Here is a 27,545-nt window from a genome sequence, read left to right as displayed (position 1 = left end):
CATACTTAATAAATAGGAATTCATCCTGATACATGTACAACCTCACATCTACTTCAGTAAGTTGAAATGCCCTCTGTGGGACACAGTCCAGACCAAATGCTAGCTAGGAGCAAGGTTCTCTAAGACCTTTTTAAAAACTTTTAAAGTTTAATAAATCCAGGTAGCATTTACCTCAATTCCACATTACTGGGCTCCTCGGAGATCTAAGGAAGCATAGGTGGAGGGCCACTATACACTATCAAGTCACTTTACCGTCACATTATCCTACTAATGAAAACTAACCATTATTGAGGCAATGTGTGACATGTATAAACAAAAGTGATACTATGATATTGTTGGGGTTTAAGTGTCCTCTAGTCTTTTACATTATATATAATAACATTTTATATATTCATAGCTAATTATATATAATTCAAACGATCTTACAGGTGCTTGTCAAAATGAACACGTTTTATTTGACCTATTCTGTCTTTTTTTCACCCATCAGCTGTTAATATTGTACATTTTATCATACATATTATCTTGACCATGTTTAAGATGAGCTTCATGCTCAATATGTTATCAAGAATAAATAAAGCCTTTATATTCATTGTCCATCTTTTTCCTGATCTGAGTGTCTCATGTCTTCATCCAAATTTACTGACTTATAATTACATAGTTCTAGAAATGTGCCCATGACCAGTACATTGTTATTGTTGATTTTAAGTTGTTGATATGATGCTGTAGCTATTACAAGTAAACTTTTAATCCAGTCCATATGTATGTTACAGATTTGGAGTACCGTATTGATTTCCAGCTGAGAGAAGGTGGATTTGTCAGCAGTTATCTCTCTTTGCTGACCTCTCATACCTCCTATTGGAAGGACAGTGATGTGGCCTACTTTCTGTTGACACATCTTCACCCAGCTCTAGAACATTCCTGACAGAGGTCAGGGGTATAGTAGCTTTACACTGGACACACAATAAGTGCTGTTCTTTGGAAGGATTACAGGGCAAGGAGAAAACTACAACACACAAGAATTGTGTTTTCGTGTGTTAATGTGTTACCCCTGAATTCAGTCATATACACATGTATATGGAAGACACACAGTCTGTGGCGTGTAAGCCCATAAACAGATATGATGTGTTAATGGGTGTCCAGTCTAACAACAGAAGTTTTCATCAGGTATATTTTTGAAAAAAGATGATTTCTTCAGTAAACAGCCCTTGTAGGGATCCTGAGTAACAATACAATTAAAACCAGGAAATCTAATGAGTTATTGAAGCTCAATAAGTGAAGTGATATAAAGGTAATAATAAATAGCAGTGTGGTTCTCTCAGGTTTGGATGGAACCAAAGGAGTCATGTAGTTCAAGTAAGGTGGGAATAAAATCAAAGGAATGGCAGTGTGAATCTGTTCAGGCAGGAATGGTATCACAGGAGTGGCAGTGTGGTTTAAGTCATGATAGAATGGTATCTAAGGAATGGCAGTGTGGCTATGAGTCACCTTAGAATGGTATCTAAGGAGTGGGAGTGTGGCTATGAGTCACCATAGAATGGGATCTAAGGTGTGTCAGTGTGGCTATGAGTGACCTTAGAATTGTATCTAAGGAGTGGCAATGTGAATGTGAGTCACCTTAGAATGGTATCTAAGGAGTGGCAGTGTGGCTATGAGTCACCTTTGAATTGTATCTAAGGAGTGGCAATGTGAATGTGAGTCACCTTAGAATGGTATCTAAGGAGTGGCAGTGTGAATATGAGTCACCTTAGAATGGTATCTAAGAAGTGGCAGTGTGGCTATGAGTCACCTTAGAATGGTATCTAATGAGTGGCAATGTGGTTTTAGTCATGTTAAAATGGTATCTTAGGAGTGGCAGTGTGGCTTTGAGTCACCTAAGAATGGTATCTAAGGAGTGGCAGTGTGGCTATGAGTCACCTTAGAATGGTATCTTAGGAGTAGCAGTGTGTCTATGAGTCACCTTTGAATGGTATCTAAGGAGTGGCAGTTTGGCTTTAGTCATGTTAGAATGGTATCTAAGGAGTGGCAGTGTGGCTGTGAGTCACCTTTGAATGGTATCTTAGGATTGGCAGTGTGGCTGTGAGACACCTTAGAATGGTATCTAAGGAGGGGCAGTTTGGCTTTAGTCATGTTAGAATGGTATCTAAGGAGTGGCAGTGTGGCTGTGAGTCACCTTTGAATGGTATCTTAGGATTGGCAGTGTGGCTGTGAGACACCTTAGAATGGTATCTAAGGAGTGGCAGTTTGGCTATGAGTCACCTTAGAATGGTATCTAAGGAGTGGAAGTGTGGCTGTGAGACACCTTAGATTGGTATATAAGGAGTGGCAGTTTGGCTATGAGTCACCTTAGAATGGTATCTAAGGAGTGGAAGTGAGGCTGTGAGACACCTTAGATTGGTATATAAGGAGTGGCAGTGTGGCTCCAATGAGGTTGGATTGTACCAATGTGTATTTTTTTTATATTATATATGGAGTAAGTGTTTGTGTAACAAGCATATCAAGTGATCAGAAAATCTCTAACAAATATGCTGTTATTTTTTAGATTATGAATGTTTTTGTGAGAAATACCCACCAAGGATTGCAGAATATGTAAACTTATTACAACTTTCTGTGAGAATCGGAATGCACTAAAAGTGATAATACATTTATAAGGTTTTTGAATGTTTTGTATTCTCTCTGCTGGTTTTGTTTTGCTCAATTAGAGAAAAGGACACATTCCAATTATAACTGCTTTGTGATACAATGTATTTGATGTTTGTATTAGTACTACTGTTGTAGATCATTTAGTACTCCTATCATAGATCAGATTGTGCATTCCTAAATCTAAGTAACTCATCTAATTTTCTGCTAATATATGAACTCCACTCTACAGTTAGAACTTTCCCACTGTGACCTTGTACATATGTATCAATACTTGTTTAAGATGGTATTGATGATGCTTGACTTAGTAAGAAGTTGTGTATTGGTGATTCAGTGATGGTTAGGAAGGGAAGTCACTTTTTCAGCTACACATCACCCTTTTATTGGGTATACTGTATTCTGGGTTTTGTCACCAAGTCAACCTTTCGACCTTCACCGATAACATCCATATTCACCTAGTGTTAACCCTTTCACCACTGTAGACCATAATGGACTCATCCATATCAGTCTACTTAAGTTACATAGGGGTGAAAGGGTTACTTTTGCCCTTCAGATTTAGTTCTATGTATTTTATGTTGTTTTCTAATGTTCGCTGTTATGATAAATTTGCCCTGATTACGGAGAGTGAAAATTACACTGCAGCGAAATTTTCCTGTATACAGTATATACATGTATCATAATCCTTATCTGCTGAAAGACATTTTTACTAGATTTAAAATTTAAATCTGCCACTGTAGTACAGATTGGTAAAACTTATTTATGGATTTGAAATTGATAGGAAGATTATCTTTAAAATAGTTGGAAGAAGTAACTTCAGTATGAATTTCCTGGTAATATACTTGATCAAGACAAAAGGTTTGTTATACAACTTGGACTGTAAGGAAGGTGTCAATTCTTTTTGACTTCAACATTAAAATAACAAAAAAGGCTAAATATAATGTCATTAAATATTCCGCCGGAGAGCATATACTTCTTATGTCGGATTCCACCGAGGAAAGACAATACTTCAGTGTCTCAATGTTATATAACCATCCTGTGATTTTTACCTATATGCTGTACCAATATTGTGGTGCTTTATTTTCTTACGGATATATTTTATTGAATGGTTTAGGTTATAAGTGGTGTTTTTGATTGTGTGATGAGATCAGTGTATATACAATGTAGATATAAGTTTGTATAACTGCCTGTATAAGCTGTTATATGTTTACTTGCTTTTTTGTGAGTTATATTAATTCCTTTTTACTCGTGGTTTATGCTACAAAAGTAAAATTTCAATTTCATCTCCAAGGACAATGGAACCTGAAAATATAGGAGTGTAATCGGGATCCACTGTGTCAGTGAACAAATCAATCTCTTCTTATGGAGTTTAACATTCCTGAGAAAATTATTGTTTTTGTGCAATGAATATATACATGCATTTACCCATTTTAAATTCATCTCATTCAAGGAAGAAGTGGTAGAGACATCATTTAATAATCACGTCGATCTCAAAATCCATTCCTTGTTTATCAAGTACTTCTGTTTGTCCAGAATTTTCGATAAGTACATTTACCAAGCCAATACATAACCTTTGACATTATAATTCATTGTATCATTCACTAATGTATATTATATGTCAACCGTGACAGTGTGTTTGAAGAAGGAAATTCAATATTGCCCGATGTTCCTTAGGTCACTGTTGCTGAAAATTAAATGGGGGTGGGTGTCTGGGTCAGACAAGTGTTAATAATGCGTTATAGTACTGTTCAAAATACACTGTAGTACTTATATATTAATTATCTGACCATTTGACGGAAAAGGAAATGTGCAACATAACCAGAATCAGGAAATCCAAGATGGCCAGCTGTCAAAATCAAAGATACTAAAAATAGAACAGGAAGGATACTGTCAAAACTACTTTTCTGGCCCTATGGACTTGTTTGTGTTTGTTTAGATTGGAAAAGGAACTTGGACAACATCCAACATTTATAACTTTATATTTCCTAGAATCAGGAAATCCAAGATGGCCACCGTCCATTGCTTCTGATTGGCTGAAATATATATATGGCTATATATTATGTTCTGTTAACACAATTTTGTTCATACTTGGTGGCAAATGGTACTTACAGGATAGTTGATCATATGGTGAATAAGAAAGCATTATTAGGATCACATAAAACAAGATGGCTGCCATGGATATGATTGGCTACAATGTCTACCTTAGAGCTTGTAACTTTTGTTCTACCGTTTTGATTTAGTTCATACTTACTGGTAAATAGTATTTGAAGAATTACAAATGTGTTGAACTTTTCATTACCAATAATATTAAAAAATTCCAAAATATCACTGTTGCTTTTGCTTGGTGATTCTAGTTGATATAATTATTTGGTCAGGCACACGGCAAGGCCCTTCCTGACCTGTCAGTGCTGTAGTTTATTTTTATGTGTATGCTCATTTTTCACTGTTTATTTTCACATGTTAGTGCAATATACATAAGAGATTCAGCCAAATTAGTTTGTACTGTTGATTTTATGAAACAAAATCACATTGATCAAGATAAGTAATAAAAAAACCCATGTATTTGTAAATTCTTATTCAACTCCTATTTACACAAAGGAATCTTAATCACTGCCTCACAAGGCATTAGACCTTTGACAAATTGGACGTTACTGTCCAATTTTTTAATAGCACACATATGGAGTGCTCCGTCACTTACTGATATACACACACTCCCTCAACCACCCACCCACACTTGTACACATATCTTGATCACCCAGACACATCCATATCCTCAGCAACCCCCAAATGTACACAAACACTCATACATGTACACACATACCCTCAGCCACCCACACATGTAAACACACACCTTGATTACCCAGACATACCCTCACACATGTACACATATGTATAAACACTTACCTTGATCACTCACCCATGTACACACATACCCTTAGCCACCCACACATGTAAACACACACCTTGATTACCCAGACATACCCTCACACATGTAAACACGTGCCTTGATCACTCACCCATGTACACACATACCCTTAGCCACCCACCCACACCCACACATGTACACACATACCCTCAGTAACCCCCTACACATGTACACACATACATTAGCCAGCCCCACACAAGTACACATATACCCTTAGCCATCCACCCACACATACCCTTAGCCACTCTCACACACATACCCCAAGCCATCCACCCACACATACTCTTAGCCACCCCCACACAAGTACACACATACCCTTAGCCACACCCTAAACATGTACACACATACCCTCAGCCACCCCACACACATGTACAACATACCCTTAGCCACCCACCCACATACATACATACCCTTGGCCACCCACCCACACCCGTATAATCATATACCTCAACTACCCAGTGCAACTCACTGGTGTATGACATGCACTGTTGAGAATATTTTTATCAAGAATATATCATAAACTGCATATGTTATAAGTCAGAAATATAGACCAGTATTTGATGTGCTTGTGGGAACTTTGTCAAAAAGATCAAATTGGATGTCTTGTATTTTTGTTATGCGACAAGATTTATTTTATGGGCTTTCCAAATGCCAAATGTTTAAAATAAAAAAGTGTTTTATAAACATTAAGCAACATGTTTGGTTTTTGTTTTAACAAAATGTTCATGACACAATGAAAAACAATTGTGTGATAGTGAAAATAAATGGAAATCAATTTTCTTTCCAGATGCCACAAATATGACTGAAAAAAAGTATTAAGAGGTCTTGCATGCTAGTATTATTGGGATGAAATTTAAAATGTGCAAAAACATTTTCATTTGTGGCTCCTCTTTCTTTTGAATACCTATTTCAAAATGACATGTCAAGATTTTTATTTTCAGAAATTAAAAATTTTGCTTTAGGAAATAAAATAAGATTCAATTAAATTATTAATGATGCGTTTATGCTGAAGCTTGACTATCAGATAGTGCATGTGATGCACAATATTGTCTGTCCAATGGGGAAGCAACTTAGCTGTAATATGTTAACTGTGGGTATGATAAACAAACGAATTTCTGTGATAATCTCGCAAATCTTATTATTGCCCTCATGTAATATGGTGTGGCATATTTGATTACAATCACAAATTTTCTTTAATGGCAAATTATGAAGTTAGTTCGAGTTTCCCCCTAAATATAAATATTCAAAAATACTGGCTTTTAAAAGAACTCGCCGAAGTAATAACACAAACATTTGGAATCTTTTGAAATTTTGTTTATTTTTGAAAATATTTTCTCATATTCAATAACAGAGTATGATTGTGATGATCAGAATCACAATTATTTTTAAGCAATAAATGCTATTTCTGACAAGGCCAATATCTATATTTCCCCCTCCCTCACAATAGATACTATTTCTGACGAGGCCAATATTTATATTTCCCCCTCCCTCAAAATAAATGCTATTTCTGACGAGGCCAATATTTATATTTCCCCCTCCCTCACAATAAATGCTATTTCTGACAAGGCCAATATTTATATTTCCTCCTCCCTCACAATAAATGCTATTTCTGACAAGGCCAATATCTATAGCTCCCCCTCCCTCACAAAAAATGCTATTTCTGACAAGGCCAATATTTATATTTCCCCCTCCCTCACAATAAATGCTATTTCTGACAAGGCCAATATCTATAGCTCCCCCTCCCTCACAATAAATGCTATTTCTGACAAGGCCAATATCTATATTTCCCCCTCCCTCATAATCAACATCTCAACTGACTGAATGCAAATATTTTTCTGAACTTCTTAAAACTTCATGGATCAGCATTGGGCAACAAACTGTGTGAAAGCCGGCCGTGTCAAGAGGATCGTATACAGTACATTTATCTGGAAACTTAAATGGGGTCAACACAAAACGTACTGTACACTGCATTTTTGCTCTAACATAACAGTTTGTAGCAGAAAGGGGAAAAATGATTGTCTGCCATGGGACTCTCCTATCTACATCGTACAGATACATGCTGTACCAAATCAATAATACAGGGACATCACCAAATTTAGTGTTACACTTTTCATAGGAGTATTTCTATCTCCATAGCTAATTTGAAATGTTATGTAATACAGTACATTGTACAAAGTTGGTTAACAAAAACCGATTCACTTCTCTCGTGACTTTTGTAATAAATTATTACCTTATTGGCAATTTCTATTTACAGATAGTTGTCAGTGTCATTTATACATGTACAAAGAAGTCCCGAAAGATATGGGCAATAGGCACACACATACATGATACCAACACATAATACTTTTGAAGTAGAAACTACAACTCCAATTTTTTGGGAAACATTATTCATACATTTTACTAGTATTTTGGACCATTTTGAGCAATATCAGAATTTCCTCATTCAAAATGCAATTGCATAAACGTGTCAGGATCAAAATAATTTTTAAACTTGGAGAAATGGATATGTACTGTTATTAAATCATGTTCACATTTCCTAATGTCCCAAAAGATGTCAACAAAACAGTAACAAATAAGTCTTGTTATCACCAACAGAATACTAGAGTGATTGTCATACAATGTTTATAAATTGTACGACCAAACTTGTCTGAACACCAACCCTCTATTCTGTGACCACTAGTCTTATGTATCTACAAACCTGTTGTATGGACCACCGCTTTTCAGGGGCGTTTTATACGACCTTCATACCTGTCCAGTTCTCAGCGTAGGAGGGTCATTGATGTTAAAATGCAGGTCAACCCTGGGAATCGTGTTTATGTTGTTTCAGTATGTAAACTTTTCAAAGTCATCAAAATCAGTAAGGATGGCACATAAATTATCATAGTTCACCATTTTGGTATACTAGTACTGTAAGCTTTGTCTTAGAAGTCTTCTAATATTCAAAGGTTCAAAAAGGTGATTTTAAAACATTTTAATGTTGATTTCAGCAGTTCAAAAGCAGAAATTCCAAAATATCCAGCAATCTGCATAGGCCATAGAGGTAATTTGCAGATTGACTTACACAAATGTAGGTGTCTCGGCCGGGACCTGTATACATCGATTCCCTGTCCAATATGCCCAGTTACCATGATTTTCAGTTGCCTTCATGTAACCTATCCTTAGCAACTTTTTATTGTTTTCCTAAATGTGAAAAATTGATGTGTGTTTTGTGTTTACAAATTTTGAACATTGTAGAATTTGCTGTTTTGTTCCATTATTCTCAATACACATGTAAATTATACGTTTTACAGCAATTGATTATGGAGGACAAGTTCTGGTTCTTAACCGAAATTTTACATTTACACTGATTTGGAACTCTTTTTGATTGGAAATACAAATCTACATATCATGACAAAGTAGTGTATTCAATTAAGACAGGTTTGACTGTATTTCAGCATGTATCCTGCATGTCTGTATACTGAACATATAGAAACAATACTGAATTATCACTATTAAACTTTTAAAGTTTCCATATACCGATATGTAAAAAAAAAAAAGTCTATGAGCATCATTCTCAATTTGCCCAAACTTGCTGGAAAGGATGAACTGCATCAAATTATAAAAACATCTTCAAAAATAATACATAATGCTGAAAACAGTAAAATATTGTGTCTCAACAACTTCAGGTAATACCTGCTCTTCACCATATCTTACATATACCGGTAATATACTGGTAAGTATAAATTTAGTGGCATGAAGCTTAAGGGTCTCATACAAAGCACTAGATAGTTATATATAATCACACAGAGAACACCACACCTGTATGAGTTGGGGGTCCTACCAAGTCACTTTTAACCCCATATAAAACAGAACCTATGGGGAATAAGATTAGGCCATGTGGGTTCACATATGTCTGTTGAATAAATCCTTATATCCCCATAAAACATTATCAATGATACTTCAGTCAGTGTCAATAATATAAGACATAATGATTGATAAAGACCACCACCTCCCCTACGTTGTAAAATCTGCAATTAATAATGAAGTTCCACTTTATTCCCTGAAACACACTGTTTCATTTTCACACTTATAATATAGTCACAGCCTGTTCCATGTAACTCTTAGTTACAACCTGATCCATATTCAGAGCTATAGCATGGCTCTCTAGGTTACAGCCTGTTTCATGTAACCCTTGGTTACATCTTGCTCCATGTCTTGGTTACAGCCTGTTTCTTATGACCTTAGTGCTCTGTTTCCCAGGACCCATAATGGCACTTGTTTTATCCTTTTGTTAGATCTTTCGTTTGAGTTTTTCCTGAGTGAATTTGATGTATTTATTCCTATTGACTACATACTGTATCCCAGACCCCACGGTAGTGGCTCCTGTGAGGTACCTGGAAAAAATCAATATTCATGTATAGCCTTTCCATACAGGTGGGTTATACATTGTACTGATCACTCACCAATATCCAGTTTAATCTTAGATGGTATTACATGTTTGTATCACAATGCATACAACTTAAGGCTAAGTGTAAATCAATTTTAATGAAAATGTCATGTTCTAAATTCAAAATGATCAGCATAGGACAAAAGTATAAAGATAATGACTGTTATTGCAATGAAATGTTTCGGCTGACTGTAAAGTTTGACTGAACCTTACAAACAAATCTATCAAAGTACTTAAAATCATGCTATAAAAAAAGTTAATAAAAAGAACAAGAGTCATTCTCAGGAAATTGGCTTGTGGTCCCCATTATTATAATTATGATGTCATAAAGCAATGACATCACAATTATAGTCGAAGGAGTATGACAGTGAAATTCTAGTCTAAGTATTGGTGACCTTGACCTTTGACTGAATATACATGTAGCATATTCAAATTAGTCAAAGACAAACATCCTGTTGAAGTCACTTCAAAATCTTTTAAGAAACACAACTGCTATAATGATGATAAGGAGAAGGATGGTAAAGTTTGATATTCACTAAAAGTGACCTTGACCTTTGACCACTAGAGAGTAAAAAACAGACAGGATAACAATACCCTTGCTTAGCATCACGGAGATGTAAGTGATACATACCAGAGTCCCTGTAGATATAGGTGGTCCACAAAGCCAAACACTGGAGCAGCCATGGAAGCAGCTATCAGGCACAGTTGTAGTCCTGTGTTCCACTGAACAGTATACATACAGTCAGACTTCATGCATAATAAATACATTCATTTACCACAGCAACAAAGTGGGAAAAGTTAAATAACCCATTTTGTACAACACGATCACAGTATTCAAATGAATGCATATCACATATTTGATAGGTATGGAACTTGTTTTTCATCCCCATAGAGTATTGTTTGACACATTTAATATATATGATGGATTAACATTAAGTAATTATTGCTTTTGGGAATTAAAAACTCCATGATTCAGTTTAAGTTACCTGACATACAATCATGGAAAACTATCATCTTACAATAACAAAACCTATTTTAGGGGCTTAATCCAACTATTTGAATAAATCTGAACGTGTTTGTTATACTATTTATGTTATACTTACCTTACTGAGTGTAGATGGGAGGAGAGTGACTGTGGCATGACTCACATCAAAATATCTCTTCAGGTTCCTCTGTTGGAAACATAAAACACACTGTAAATCCTAGCATAACCTAGCTGTAATACCCAGCATACCCTAACTGTATTACCAAGCACACCCTTACTGTATTACCCAGCATACCCTAACTGTATTACCTAGCATACCCTAACTGTATTACCCAGCATACCTTAGCTGCATTACCCAGCATTCCCTAGCTGTATTACCCAGCATAACCTAGCTGTATTACCCATCATACCCTAACTGTATTACCAAGCACACCCTTACTGTATTACCCAGCATACCCGCATACCTTAGCTGCATTATCCCTTACTGTATTACCCAGCATGTCCTAACTGTATTATCCAGCATAACCCAACTGTATTACCCAGCATACCTTAACTGTATTACCTAGCATACCCTAACTTTGTTACCCAACATACCCTAACTGTATTACCCCGCATACCTTAGCTGCATTATCCAACATACCCTTACTGTATTACCCAGCACTTAACTGTATTACCCAGTATGACCTAACTTTATTACCCAGCATACCCTAGCTGTATTTCCCAGCATACCCTAACTTTATTACCCAGTATACCCTAGCTGTATTACCTATCATACCATAACTGTATTTCCCAGCATTCCCTTTCTTTATTACCCAGCATACACTAACTGTATTACCCAGCATACCCTTACTTCATTAACCATCATACCCTAACTACATTACCCAGCATATCCTAACTGTATTGCCCAGCATACCCTAGCTGTATTACCCAGCATACCTTAGCTGTATTACACAGGATACCTAAGCTGTATTACCCAGCATACCCTAACTGTATTACCCAGCATACCCGAACTGTATTACCCAGCATACCCTTGCTATATTACCAAGCATACCCTTAGCTGTATTATCCAGCATAACCTAACTGTATTACCCAGCATATCCTAACTGTGTTACCCAGCATTCCCTTGCTGTATTACCCAGCATACCTTAGCTGCATTATCCAACATACCCTTACTGTATTACCCAGCATACCCTAACTGTATTACCCAGCATACCCTTACTGTATTACCCAGCATACCCTTGCTATATTACCAAGCATACCTTAGCTGTATTACCCAGCATATCCTAACGTGTATTACCTATCATACCCTAACTGTATTACCCAGCATACCCTTACTGTATTACCCAGCATACCCTAACTATATTTCCCAGCATACCCTTTCTTTACTACCCAGCATACCCTAACTGTATTACCCAGCATACCCTAACTTTATTACCCAGCAAACCCTAGCTGTATTACCAAGCATACCCTTACTGTATTACCCAGCATACCCTTACTGTTTTACCCAGCATGCCCTAACTGTTTACCCAGCATACCCTAACTGTATTACCCAGCATACCTTAACTATATTACCCAGCATACCCTAACTTTGTTACCCAACATACCCTAACTGTATTACCCAGCATACCCTAGCTGTATTACCCAGCATACCCTAACTGTATTACCCAGCATACCTAACCTGTATTACCTATCATACCCTAACTGTATTACCCAGCATACCCTTACTGTATTACCCAGCATACCCTAACAGTATTTCCGAGCATACCCTAACTGTATTACCCAGCATACCCTTACTGTATTACCCAGCATACCCTTACTGTATTACCCAGCATACCCTTACTGTATTACCCAGCATACCCTTACTGTATTACCCAGCATACCCTTACTGTATTACCCAGCATACCCTTACTGTATTACCCAGCATACCCTTACTGTATTACCCAGCATACCCTTACTGTATTACCCAGCATACCCTTACTGTATTACCCAGCATACCCTTACTGTATTACCCAGCATACCCTAACTGTATTACCCAGCATACCCTAACTGTATTACCCAGCATACCCTTACAGTATTACCCAGCATACCCTAGCTGTATTACCCAGCATACCTTAGCTGCATTGCCCAGCATACCCTTATTGTATTACCCAGCATATCCTTATTGTATTACTCAGCATACCCTTACTGTATTACCCAGCAGACCCTTACTGTTTTACCCAGCATACCCTTGCTATATTACCAAGCATACCTTAGCTGTATTATCCAGCATAACCGAACTGTATTACCCAGCATACCCTTACTGTAATACCCAGCATTCCCTTGCTGTATTACCCAGCATATCTTAGCTGCATTACCCAACATACCCTTACTGTATTACCCAGCATACCCTTACTGTATTACCAAGCATACCCTTGCTATTTACCCAGCATACCTTAGCTGTATTATCCAGCATACCTTAACTGTATTACTTAGCATACCCTTACTGTTTTACCCAGGATACCCTTGCTATATTACCAAGCATACCTTAGCTGTATTATCCAGCATACCCTTACTGTATTACCCAGCATACCCTGACTGTATTACCCAGCATACCCTAGCTGTATTACCCAGCATATCTTAGCTGCATTACCCAACATACCCTTACTGTATTACCCAGCATACCCTTACTGTTTTACCCAGCATACCCTTGCTATATAACCAAGCATACCTTAGCTGTATTACCCAACATACCCTAACTGTATTACCGAGCATACCCTAACTTTATTACCCAGTATACCCTAGCTGTATTACCAAGCATTCCCTTACTGTATTACTCAGCATACCCTTACTGTTTTACCCAGCATGCCCTAACTGTATTACCCAGCATACCTTCACTGTATTACCCAACATACCCTAACTGTATTACCGAGCATTCCCTAACTTTATTACCCAGTATACCCTAGCTGTATTACCAAGCATTCCCTTACTGTATTACTCAGCATACCCTTACTGTTTTACCCAGCATGCCCTAACTGTATTACCCAGCATACCTTCACTGTATTACCCAACATGCCCTAACTGTATTACCCAGCATACCCTAACTGTATTACCCAGCATACCCTTACTGTATTACCCAGCATACCCTAACTGTATTTCCCAGCATACCCTTTCTTTATTACCCAGCATACACTAACTGTATTACCCAGCATACCCTAACTTCATTACCTATCATACCCTAACTATATTACCCAGCATATCCTAACTGTATTACCCAGCATACCTTAGCTGCATTGCCCAACATACCCTTACTGTATTACCCAACATACCCTTACTGTTTTACCCAGCATACCCTTGCTATATAACCAAGCATACCTTAGCTGTATTACCCAACATACCCTAACTGTATTACCGAGCATTCCCTAACTTTATTACCCAGTATACCCTAGCTGTATTACAAAGCATACCCTTACTGTATTACTCAACATACCCTTACTGTTTTACCCAGCATGCCCTAACTGTATTACCCAGCATACCCTAACTGTATTACCCAGCATACCTTAACTATATTACCCAGCATACCCTAACTTTGTTACCCAACATACCCTAACTGTATTACCCAGCATACCCTAACTGTATTACCCAGCATACCTAACCTGTATTACCTATCATACCCTAACTGTATTACCCAGCATACCCTAGCTGTATTACCCAGCATATCTTAGCTGCATTACCCAACATACCCTTACTGTATTACCCAGCATACCCTTACTGTATTACCCAACATACCCTAACTGTATTACCCAGCATACCCTAGCTGTATTACCCAGCATACCTTAGCTGCATTACCCAACATACCCTAACTGTAATACCTAGCATTCCCTTGCTGTATTACCCAGCATTTCTTAGCTGCATTACCCAACATACCCTAACTGTATTACCTAGCATACCCTTACTGTTTTACCCAGCATACCCTTACTGTATTACCCAGCATACCCTAACAGTATTTCATAGCATACCCTAACTGTATTAGCCAGCATACCCTTACTGTATTACCCAGCATACCCTTACTGTATTACCCAGCATACCCTAACTGTATTACCCAGCATACCCTAACTGTATTACCCAGCATACCCTAACTGTATTACCCAGCATACCCTAACTGTATTACCCAGCATACCCTAACTGTATTACCCAGCATACCCTAACTGTATTACCCAGCATACCCTAACTGTATTACCCAGCATACCCTAACTGTATTACCCAGCATACCCTAACTGTATTACCCAGCATACCCTAACTGTATTACCCAGCATACCCTAACTGTATTACCCAGCATACCCTAACTGTATTACCCAGCATACCCTAGCTGTATTACCCAGCATACCTTAGCTGCATTACCCAACATACCCTAACTGTAATACCTAGCATTCCCTTGCTGTATTACCCAGCATATCTTAGCTGCATTACCCAACATACCCTAACTGTATTACTTAGCATATCCTTACTGTTTTACCCAGCATACCCTAACAGTATTTCATAGCATACCCTAACTGTATTAGACAGCATACCCTTACTGTATTCCCCAGCATACCCTTACTGTATTACCCAGTATACCCTTACTGTATTACCCAGAATACCCTTACTGTATTACCCATCATACCCTAGCTGTATTACCCAGCATATCCTAACTGTTTTACCCAGCATCCCCTTGCTATATTACCAAGCATACCTTAGCTGTATTATCCAGCAGAACCTAACTGTATTACCTAACATCCCCTAACTGTATTTCCCAGCATACCCTTTCTGTATTACCCAGCATACACTAACTGTATTACCCAGCATACCCGAACTGTATTACCCAGCATACCTTAGCTGTATTACCCAGCATACCTAAGCTGTATTATCCAACATACCCTAACTGTATTACCCAGCATACCCGAACTGTATTACCCAGCATACCCTTGCTATATTACCAAGCATACCTTAGCTGTATTATCCAGCAGAACCTAACTGTATTACCTAACATACCCTAACTGTATTTCCCAGCATACCCTTTCTTTATTACCCAGCATACACTAACTGTATTACCCAGCATACCCTAACTTCATTACCTATCATACCCTAACTATATTACCCAGCATATCCTAACTGTATTGCCCAGCATACCCTAGCTGTATTACCCAGCATACCTTAGCTGTATTACCCAGCATACCTAAGCTGTATTATCCAACATACCCTAACTGTATTACCCAGCATACCCGAACTGTATTACCCAGCATACCCTTGCTATATTACCAAGCATACCTTAGCTGTATTATCCAGCAGAACCTAACTGTATTACCTAACATACCCTAACTGTNGTTACCCAACATACCCTTACTGTATTACCCAGCATACCCTTATTGTATTACCCAGCATACCCTAACTGCATTCCCCAGCATACCCTAACTGTATTACCCAGCATACCCTTACTGTCTTACCCATCATACCCTAGCTGTATTACCCAGCATACCTTAGCTGCATTACCCAACATACCCTTATTGTATTACCCAGCATACCCTTACTGTATTACCCAGCACACCCTTACTGTTTTACCCAGGATACCCTTGCTATATTGCCAAGCATACCTTAGCTGTATTATCCAGCATACCCTAACTGTATTACCCAGCATACCCTTACTGTATTACCCAACATACCCTAGCTGTATTTCCCAGCATACCTTAGCTGCATTGCCCAACATACCCTTACTGTATTACCCAGCATACCCTTATTGTATTACCCAGCATACCCTTACCGTTTACCCAGCATACCCTTGCTATATTACCAAGCATACCTTAGCTGTATTATCCAGCATACCCTAACTGTATTACCCAGCATACCCTTACTGTATTACCCAGCATACCCTAGCTGTATTACCCAGCATACCTTAGCTGCATTGCCCAACATACCCTTACTGTATTACCCAGCATACCCTTATTGTATTACCCAGCATACCCTTACTGTTTTACCCAGCATACCCTTGCTATATTACCAAGCATACCTTAGCTGTATTATCCAGCATACCCTAACTGTATTACCCAGCATACCCTTACTGTATTACCCAGCATACCCTTGCTATAATCCAACATACCCTAACTGTATTACCCAGCATACCCTAACTGTATTACCCAGCATACCCTAACTGTATTATCCAGCATACCCTAACTGTATTACCCAGCATACCCTAACTGTATTACCCAGCATACCCTATCTGTATTATCCAGCATACCCTAACTGTACTACCCAGCATACCCTAACTGTATTACCCAGCATACCCTAACTGTATTACCCAGCATAACTTAGCTGTATTACCCAGCATACATTAATTAGCATACCCTAGCTATATATCACCCAGTTTATTTTAGGTTCTTTACTCATGGGCTATTCATAAGAGAAAAAATTGAGAATGGACTACAGGGTAGTGAACTGTTTAGGGATTATTTGGGATTGGACATGCAACTGTCTGTGGAATTGAACTGCTGGTTAGGGGCTTATAAGGGTCGGACCATTCAGCATATGGGTGGGGCTTATAAGAGTCGGACTATTCATCATATGGGTATGTAATGTGTGTGGCAAGTTGTCAGGATACAATGTACGTACCGGTGGAGGTAAGGTAATGTATCTCAAGTAGAATCCTGCACATATCAGCAAGGCGTCTCTCCCGATGATCAGACATGTCAGAGGCACTGTAATGTATAGGACATATACCAAATAGGGACAATAAAGGCTTCATCAAAACATACCAACACACTTCATTTAATCATGTACATGTGTAATGTTCCCACAATTTTATTTAAATTTTCACACAAAGTAAAAGTCACCTATATTAGGATATGATATTCATAAAATAGAAATTTAACAACATGAGTACATTTTTTATATGATTATTTACAGATTATGTAACAAAACATGTTAAAACTGTCAACTTTGTCATGTATTATTAAACTTCATACTGCTTTTTGAGATATTACCTGGTAATAATTCTGCCATTGTCAAAGTGATGGTAAGAATGCTGACCAAAAGTTTGTCAGCAAATGGGTCGAGGGCCGACCCTAACACAGACTGTTGGTTCTCAAAGTTACGGGCTATGAACCCATCCAGCTGCAGAAGAATAACAACAAACTACAAAACTGTACATATGGATTCAACAAGTCACTGGGAAGACAGGACATATCACATAAGTAAGTTGAACTGGAATGTTGAATGTGACCTGTCGTTTATGAATGAAGCATTACTGTGCCACTTTCAACAATACATATTACATAAAGACAATCATAAACATTGAAAACTTACAAAATCTGATAGGCCTGCCAATAGGAAAATCTTGAATCCTAAATCAAATTCGCCTGCAAGTACAAGGTAGCCAAGGTATGGCGTCACAGCTATCCGCAGTGACGTCAGCAGGTTTGGTATAGTGTAGATATTTTCTTTCTGAGAAAAGAAGTATAGAATGTTGGTACTTACTACATGCTTGGATTCTCGTGTTGAGTCTCTGTTGACTTTGAAGGCAAACATAATATACTGTATTACAATTATTTTCAGGGTTTCATATACTTAGTAACATTTATATTTCAATTCATGTAAAAAAAATATGATTAGATATATATGACTTCAAAGTAATGAAAAGCGCTGCTAAAATGGGAAAACATAATGTTTAAAAAATATTCTCGTTGACTGAAAATATGTCGACTTTGTTATAAATGATGTGCTGCCATTGGGTGGCTATAGAATGTTGGCAGCATAAACAAGTCTGTCATGATACACTCACAAGATATGTGTAGGAAATGTTAAAAAGGACCAAGGGACAAGGAAATAGGTTAGTGGTAATTACGCTAAACATGGTAGCCAATAGAATGATGGGCATTATGTAGTGGTTTTCATCATTGTGGCTTTTATTTTGTAATTTAGCCAATTACTGTGAAATCAGATATTTTCGTGGGGCCTAAATTTGGGTCCCCCGCCAAAAAAACACCATTTCATGGGAACATGAATTTGTGGATTACGAGTACCCACTCATACAGAGAATGGCTATATGTCAAATTTTTAAATACTTCGTGGACCTATGAATTTGTGGATGATGATTATCAACAAAATCAATGAAATTCGAAATCCCTCGAAAATTAGTGATTTCACAGTAAATACAAATAATGTTCGACAACCATCAAATGTACAAAGTATAGTTAGATCGACACATAATTATTTTCATAACACTACATTATATATTACTAATGTTTTACAGTGTCTAATTGATCCATATGCTTAATTATATTATATTATATGTTATGACATCAGATTGAACACAATTTCATGTATGGGTAAGAACCTTTGTATTAATGTATCATGTTTGGGTAATTATAAGAGGTTTTGTTTCAATGACAATCAGTCATGTCAAATTCCATATCTTGAGAGTTTTATGCCGCTGTCCAGTCGAAAATACTCAGGAAAGGTACAGTCAAGATTTGTTCAACGGTTTTTCATGGGACTATCCTCCAATCAGAGAAACTTACCTGTAAAAACCGATTCCGAAGTCTTTGACGAAACAGGTGAATTTGCCTCAACAACATGTCTGATGTTTGAATCAACTGTTCTTACTGACAACTATAGAGACATACATGATTTTTATTTCAAGTTTAAAATAAATGTTAAAATATACCTTGACTCTTGCCTAATGCTAAAAACATATATAAGTTCAGCTTAGTTCAGAAAATACATGTTAAAAAAATATTTAAAGTGTTTATTTTCAAGATTTATGAGATGACAAAAACTTCCTATATTAAATGTTTTCGCTGTGTGTTTTTTGTTTTGTAATGACAGATTTTTAAATCCTTTGAAGCAAAACAAATTGTATGGTGACCTTTATGTTTGCTGCACATATTCAAAGAGAAGTTTTTGTGATCATGACTATTTTGATAACTTTCTTGATATGGAAAACATTAATCTATCAGACACAGACTCTATTTGTAAATATTTTTCTTTGGAAACCCACTTGCTAATGCCACAATAAAAAATATATAGGACATAAAATGTCCCAAAAGTACACCTGGTCATTCCTTATACGCAGGTATCAATAATCAAGAAGTAATCAAAATTATAACAAAAACTGTTCAAAGTGCAATAGGTGACATTACAGTTGTAGTTTGAAGTAAAAGTTACAACTTACCGGTACGCAAAGGTTATAACTCACCAGGTGAGGGACTATGAACAATGACATATATCAAATAGTGGTTAAAACTCACCAGGTGAGGGACTATGAACAATGACATATATCAAATAGCTGTTACCTTGTTACAGGCCACACCAAAAGTCATCTCTGTTTTAAGTGATACATTGTAGGTCTCACCACAACCTCCAAACCTATCTGTGTTTGGATATAATGGACATTTATAATCTATACAGCAAATAAAAAAAAAAAGATTTTGAATCGGACTATAGGACCCATGCCATACTTGAGTGAAGCTACAGAATGTAAAATTTGCCATGGCCTAATATTCAAACAGACACACTTCCATTAGCCAAGTTGACCATTCCATGAACAGATGGATCTATTTGCCCTGATGATGAGACACTTGTAGTACATATCTGCCAGCTAATTAGATGACTGTGGGTATGGATTAAGTACACTGACACTCCAAAATACACCTCGCCTCTAGATAGAGCTAATTTAGTTCCCAAAGGTACACAACTGCAAACTTTAAAACACACAAGGACAGAGAGGATCTCGGGAGATCTCAGGGGTCTATCAGATGCATTCCTAAATTTCCCCCTTACTTAGATTTATATATATATAAAAAAAAATCAGCTAATTCTAAAATATTCTTTTGTATAACCAAGTGTCTTGAGTGCATTTTTTAAAGTAATTAACAATTTATTTATACATTCTATTAAAAAGTTATGTTACAAGTAGACTATTAGTATTTAAAAATTACCAAAATTTCTAGGTGATTTTATGACTTTGATGTCAGTCATCCGTTTGTATATAGTACCAACATTTCTTTAAAAGTGTACTTGAACAATAAAGAGCTTTGAATTAAATTCAGTGTGAATCACATCCCTAAGCCAAGAAAACCAAGTGCTTTATAGATACACATTGTATAAAGGTCAGCACCCCCCTCCCCAATCCAGGGACAGAGATTGTATAAAGGTCAGCACTCCCCTCCCCAATCCAGGGATAGAGATTGTATAAAGGTCAGCACCCCCCTCCCCAATCAAGGGACAGAGATTGAAGAGCATAGCCCAATAAGTGAAACTGAGACTTCTCTTTCACTAACTAATCTATAAGAAGGGGTGAAAAGATTTAAACCTGATTAGTATGCAACAAATCGGGGATTTCAATGTGTATAAATGGCAGGTGTGCACTCCCTTTGCAGACAGGGAGGCTTGGTCCAAAGGGAAACTAGTGGTTAATCTTTAAAAGATTACCCCTGCAATACAAGTAAATAGCGAGGAGATTTGGACTTAATTATGTGAGGAACATTCCTAGGCCAAATACGGGATCTAAATGTTGTATAAAGGATATAAATGAAAAGTGTGCCTCAAATCCTATTAGATATATTTCTTTCATGCTATTTAAAACAGAAAGTCACAAAAGCTTAAGTTTATTTAAAATATCCTCAGTCATTCTGGAGAAGTAGGTTTGTAAAGGAAAACCTGACTTGTGTACACAAAAGAAACCAATAGTTAATAAGACAAAATAGGAAAAGGGGGACCTTGAAATTTGATGGCTATAAAAGACTAGTACATGTAGATGAAATGAAGGACATTATATAAATGTTTCACAGTGGATATATTTGTGCATTTGCAGTGTACACACAGATGAATCAGTTGATAGCAAACCCTCAGGTAGTGGTATACACATTCAACACATTCCAAGTTCATGGTAATAGGCTAATTCTAAACCTGATCCAATGAGCACTTATAACAGTTAAGTGATGAATGTATTTTTGATGATACCAAGCTATTCATTATAGGGGAACAGGGTAAGAATAAAGCTAATTGTCCCTTGGTTGGGTGGTGCAGTGGATAGCACAAGTGCCTTTCACCATGGTGACTGGGTTAAATTCCCCCATCGGACATGAAGGTATGGGGTCACCTGCCCGACCACGTGGGTTTTCTCTGAGTACTCCAGTTTCCTCCCACAGTATGACTCCCTGTGCACTAACATCCGGGCCAACAAGAGTTGATGAGTATAAGTTATATAAACTTGTTTCAAAATTGTTTTAAAATAAATCGAGTTTATATTTACTATCCCTTGGGATGAATACAGCCTCGGTAATATGACAACTAAAAAACTTAATCTCATTTTGGTTGAAAACATTTCAAAAATTTGAAATACAAGAGATCAAATGGGCCTCTTTTACTCATCTCTCTTCTTTGACCTATAAAGTAGGTAAAGGTGAAATTTATATGAATAAGTGAAATATCATTACTCCGCAAATTATGGATCTCTGTCTAAAATAAATATATTTTGGACTGGATGAATCTTTGTTGAAAGGTTTTGACTTATCTTAATTATGTGACCTTCTAAGTTGGTCTAGGTCATTCATTCATATCCCAAACTTCCTAGCCATTTACAGTTCACATCAACAACATATTGGCCAAATATCATTACCCTAGATTTCTTGGTTATTCATAAAGGTTTGACCCATGTGGGTCAAGGTCAAGCATCATAGTCCTTCACTTCAGCATGCTACAGGCGATTAAGACGAATTCATTTAAAGGTTTTAAGGTATTTGACTCCTATGATATTGAAAGCGAGTCACTGGAGTCTACTAGATTGAACAAACAGGACATCCCTTGATGACTCTATAAACTTATTTTTGTGCATAGTGTGCTAAGTTGATTCTATATGAATTGCATACATGATGACAAATGTCTTACCATTATAATTTTGTCAGGGTATTTTGCTCCCAAAGTAGGGGATGTGCAATTAATAGAGCATCGGCTATTATTAGAATGGTATATTTTACATCAGAAAACTTAATTGCTGCTGAATGTATATGTAAAAAAACTGTTTCTGATATCATGTATCAGAGTTATCTTCCTTAGAACTATACTTTGAGCAATAACAATGTATATATTCTGTACCTGTTAAATGTGTCATGAATCGTTTTACTGAAACCAAGTTTAATAAAAAGAAGTTTTCCATGAAACTCTGAAGGAAAGGAGACATATACTGAAATTACTAATAAAATCTTACTATCATAAAAAATATGTTTTTTTAAATATTTTAAACATAATTGAAAAAACCTGACAGCAGTTAAAATATTCTCTTCATTTCAAGAAAGTTTTGAAACTTTCTGAAAATTTTAGTGATAAACTTATTAAAATACATTTAGTCATTTGAACAAAACGTTTTCCCTGTTTAGAAATTTATATGATATTGATGTTGTTACACCATCAATATTTTGTTGATTTTCTTTTCATTCATTTTTTAAAATTTGCAATTGAGATCAAGAACAATGTACAAGATGGAGACAAAATTTGCTCCAACTGCTTCAAACTATGTAAATTTCTATCTATACGAATAGATACCAATATTGCAAAATTATAAGGGGATTCATACATAATGAGATGACATTTCTGTGTAGAGGGAATTTGTGTGTACAGGGGATGTTTTTTCCTTGAAGGGCAATACATAAAGTTACCTTTCCTTCAAAGTATATCAGTGAGTTAGCACTATAAAGTCGCCATCAGATCCGTGCTATCTGTAAAATCATCTGTGTGTAAATTTCCAAACATTAAACAGAAAAATAATGCAATTTATAGTGCCATTTCAAAATTGTGTGTAGTATTATTATTTAATATTTGACAATATCGCTTTTATCATATATGTATTAAGTATTTAGCTATACTCGTCCGTATGTACAGGTAATGAAAATCAGCCTTCTGTGTTATAAAACATAATTTTTAGCTTGCATGGAAATAGCTAGTCCGAATTATTAGGCATGTTATGTATGTTAATCTTGTGCATAAAGAATAGATCTTTTGATCCATGTGCGACATGTGTGTGAAAGTGACGATTTGTTTCTAAAATATCAGTTTGAAGTGCGCTCCGGGCGCGGGGCGCATATTATAGAGGGCCGGAGTTCTGACGTTAATCGACGACAGACCGATATGAAAAAAGTCGATAAAACGTCATAANTACATGCCTCAAACAGCCAATACAATCACTAAAACCATATTTTTTCAAACTTACTCTGTTTTACTCTAGTTTTTTGATAGCCCCGCCTTCTAATGTCATGTGACTAAAAATCTCGCCGGGCTACGTCATACCGTTGGGAAATACAAGTCATGTGATTGTATTGGCTGTTTGAGGCATGTAATGTATGTTAATCTTGTGCATAAAGAATAGATCTTTCGATCCATGTGCGACACGTTTGTGAAAGTGACGATTTGTTTCTAAAATATCAGTTTGAAGTGCGCTCCGGGCGCGGGGCGCATATTATAGAGGGCCGGAGTTCTGACGTTAATCGACGACAGACCGATATGAAAAAAGTCGATAAAACGTCATAATTCGGACTAGGAAATAGCATGTGCAAATGCGAGTGAGATACTTGGCGGATATGATGTAATGTCTTGTAAACCTCATACCTGCCAAGTGACCCGATTTCGTCGGGTTACACCTGGGATTTTAGCCTTTCACCCGCTTTTATAACTTCACCCGCCGGGTTACGATTTTGACCCGGATTTCGTCAATTTCACCCGTTTTCACCCGGAATCTTTTCGTATATTAGAAGTTACTGAAGTCACTCGGAATTCTCTAGACTTTTCCATCCTCCTTCATAAGAAAGACGATCTATTTCCTGTTTACGTTTCTCACCAACAGGTAAGTTGTGAGTTGTTTATATACGTACTAGAACTGTTTTTACAAATGTTTATATAAAGAACGTTGTTACTGAACTTGCCGACAAGTTATTAGTCAGGTTTTTTACGAATAATTGAGTTGTATTTACGTAGAATAGATTGTATTTTGAAGGTAACGTTATGTCTTCTTGAAGGAAGAAGTTTTTATCAGGACTTGCAGGTTCTACTAGACGAATTGCCAAAAGAAAAGATAATTGTACACATATCAAATGTCATAGGAAAATGAGTTATAGTGTACAAAGTCCCGTGGTCGTGGACCAAACGCTGCATTCTGCACTCTAGGCAAAAACACGCACATGCATTTGATGATTTGTTTCTGTCAATCAAAATGATCCTTACAATAAGAGTTCAAACCCTACTCGTATAAAACTGATATTTTATATGAGAAGGGTGCAACTTCTTGTTGTCAGGACCATTTTCATTGACAGAAACAAAACGGTATTTTATATGAGCAGAATGTGACATCTTATTGTCGGGACCATTTCAATTGACATAAAAAATGCCTGTGAAAACACAGTATCATATATATTATTATGAATTAATTTTATAAGTTGTGTTGTTGACAAATCCCTTTATTTTTCAGCTTTGAATTTGGTATTGTGGATGAGGATCAGCTAGATCTGCTGGAAGAACAGTTCAATGAATGTAGAATGTAACTTTTACATCATTAAAATATTTAAGTTATAATTTAATATCTATTTTTCTTATATTTGTTGCGAAAAAATCCGTCGCGCACTATGACCCTCTTTTTAATTTTCAAAAGAGGGTCATAACCCTCTTTCAGTATGTCCAGGGTTGGCAGGTATGAAACCTGTTTGACCAGTATGTATTGTCTAGGTTTAGTATTCCTAGAGTTGAATGTTTGGCATTTTACCTGGTGCACTGGTCACTTCACACCGAGCAGCCAGAGCGAATACATCTATACTATGATAGTAGACAGTGTAGAGATTGAGTTATTCCGTCTTTGCGTATTGCAGAGTTATCTTCTCTTGGGAGCAGGTATTGACTGTTACGTCACTTGTTTGTGAGAATAACGTCATCAATCTTTGAGAAAACGACATAATTTTCTCACACAGATCAATGACGTAACAATCAATACCTGCTCCCAAGAGAAGATAACTCTGCAATACGCAAAGACGGAATATAGCAGACATGCACATGTACACTAGAGTCGAAAACAGTAAATGTTAGTACCAGTGTATAAAATATTGGTGGAATTCATTATAGTATCTATTGAATAATAAATTTATTGAAGTAATATTTTTGCTTAAAAGTAAAATTAATATTTGAAAGTCTCTGTTAAGTTAGATATCAGGTGTGGTCAATTTAGTAGACAAGTGGTTCTGGAGTAGCAATGTGTGCATATTGTTTCATTTAAAGTGTTGTACTGTATGAGCCTCTAAGATTGAGGACTCAGTGGTCTATGTTCCGGAAAAAAACCTGTCATATTGAAGAGGTGGATATTTTTATATATATGTGTATATCATGAAGTAGAAACAGGTTGGGCACAATTGCGCATATGGGTAATAATCCCGCATTAGGGTAACATCTTTTCATGTTATGGTTGAATGCACTTCAAATCTACTTTCACTATCCTATATAAAAATCAAAATTTTGTACTCCACTTACGTTATTGAAAATCGCTATTTATATGGTTATTATAAACAACTTTTGGTTGAACAGTTTTTGGTTTTGAAAGTATTTCACGACCTTTGAAGCCTTAGAAAAGTCGGGACATCTAAAATCTAGAAAATGTCAAAACACGAAAAAACGTTCCACCAAAAGTTGTTTATAATAACCATATAAATAGCGATTTTTAAAATGCAGGATTATTACCCATATGCGCCGTTGTGCCCAACCTGATAAACTGTTATTTCTATATTCCTCAGGCCTAATCTATAGATTAAATATTACATACATAATAATAAAAAGCAAACCTAACACCTTACTATATCTTCAAGTTTTTGGTCCTCTTCTTTAGATGAACTTTTATGCGGAGTTTCATTTGTTTCTTCAAGACATTTTTCAACTGGTTTGCGGTTTTCACAACGAAGCAATGAAGAGTATGTGTGCAAACTTCGGATGACAGGTGAAACATTGGCATTTTTACTGGACCTGTTATTATTTATGCACGACAAGGCTAGTCTTTCACCAATATATCCTTGCAATGAACTGTGTGATGACACATGGGGGGATATATACAAACGTTGTTTAGTCCGACTCGGCCGACCATGATGACTGTGAAGGTTACTTTCAGTACTGAGGTTTCGAGACGCGAGAAAGCATGACAGGCTCACATTATCTTTTCTGATCAATGATGACAATTCTACACATGTTTTGCATTGAACACGTGAAAATTTCAACAAAACAGAGTTCCAAGAAAAATGCATCATTTTCACTCTGGAGGTTCAAGAGTCATTAGAGATCCTCTTCGTCTAACCGGTCCGTGTAACTCATGGGCGCAGCCATCTTGTTTACCCTCTGATTATATAGCAAGCTTTGTTTAGAGCTGTTCACACGCTTTTATTTTGCAAATTTTACAGAAATGGACACGTGAGTTAAAATCTTTCGTGAATTTTTACTTTGATGAAGTATTATATTTACAATATAGAGATAATGCCATTCAGAGTTTTGTTTAGAGAATGTTTTCTTTAGTCACTCCCTTTAAAGCGCTTGTAAGTGAAGCATTACAA

The 27,545-nt window shown here is 36.7% G+C and overlaps 2 protein-coding genes across 6 annotated transcripts in view; one reads left to right on the top strand and one right to left on the bottom strand.

Moving 5' to 3' along the window:
* LOC110467238 (phospholipase DDHD1-like) overlaps nucleotides 1-6,250 on the top strand; it is a 42,107-nt gene extending 35,857 nt beyond the window's left edge. For 3 of the 4 annotated variants that reach the window (XM_021524268.1, XM_021524267.1, XM_021524265.1), the window contains one exon: nucleotides 771-6,250. In XM_021524268.1, coding sequence (XP_021379943.1) covers nucleotides 771-922 — 152 coding nt within the window. In that variant the 3' untranslated portion in view covers nucleotides 923-6,250. The remainder of the gene's footprint in view (nucleotides 1-770) is intronic. The other variant, XR_002464832.1, reaches the window with a different exon arrangement.
* A 614-nt stretch (nucleotides 6,251-6,864) lies between these two features.
* On the bottom strand, nucleotides 6,865-27,333 carry LOC110467246 (cardiolipin synthase (CMP-forming)-like). Of its 2 annotated transcripts, none has more exons than XM_021524281.1 (7): nucleotides 26,802-27,333; nucleotides 18,283-18,420; nucleotides 17,961-18,090; nucleotides 17,590-17,675; nucleotides 11,090-11,158; nucleotides 10,618-10,709; nucleotides 6,865-9,933 (listed from the first exon to the last, which is right to left on the bottom strand). In XM_021524281.1, the coding sequence occupies exons 1-7, from the start codon at nucleotides 27,243-27,245 to the stop codon at nucleotides 9,831-9,833; spliced, it is 1,062 nt and encodes a 353-aa protein (XP_021379956.1). In that variant the 5' UTR covers nucleotides 27,246-27,333; the 3' UTR covers nucleotides 6,865-9,830. The 2 variants fall into 2 exon arrangements, with proteins under 2 accessions (XP_021379956.1, XP_021379957.1); XM_021524282.1 differs by lacking the exon at nucleotides 26,802-27,333 and adding an exon at nucleotides 19,497-20,869.
* Between the last annotated feature and the right edge of the window lie 212 nt (nucleotides 27,334-27,545).

This window comes from Mizuhopecten yessoensis, unplaced genomic scaffold (assembly GCF_002113885.1).
Source record: "Mizuhopecten yessoensis strain PY_sf001 unplaced genomic scaffold, ASM211388v2 scaffold11167, whole genome shotgun sequence".
Taxonomy (NCBI): Eukaryota; Metazoa; Mollusca; class Bivalvia; order Pectinida; family Pectinidae; genus Mizuhopecten; species Mizuhopecten yessoensis.
This window is presented reverse-complemented; position numbering and strand designations above follow the sequence as displayed.

Coding starts and splice junctions, on each gene's coding strand:
- LOC110467246 (XM_021524281.1), bottom strand. CDS start 27,245: ATGATGCATTTTTCTTGGAACTCTGTTTTGTTGAAATTTTCACGTGTT. Junction 18,421..26,801: donor ACCAAAAACTTGAAGATATA/GTAAGGTGTTAG, acceptor TTCTTTTCTCAG/AAAGAAAATATCTACACTAT. Junction 18,091..18,282: donor TGGCAGGCCTATCAGATTTT/GTAAGTTTTCAA, acceptor ATTCTTCTGCAG/CTGGATGGGTTCATAGCCCG.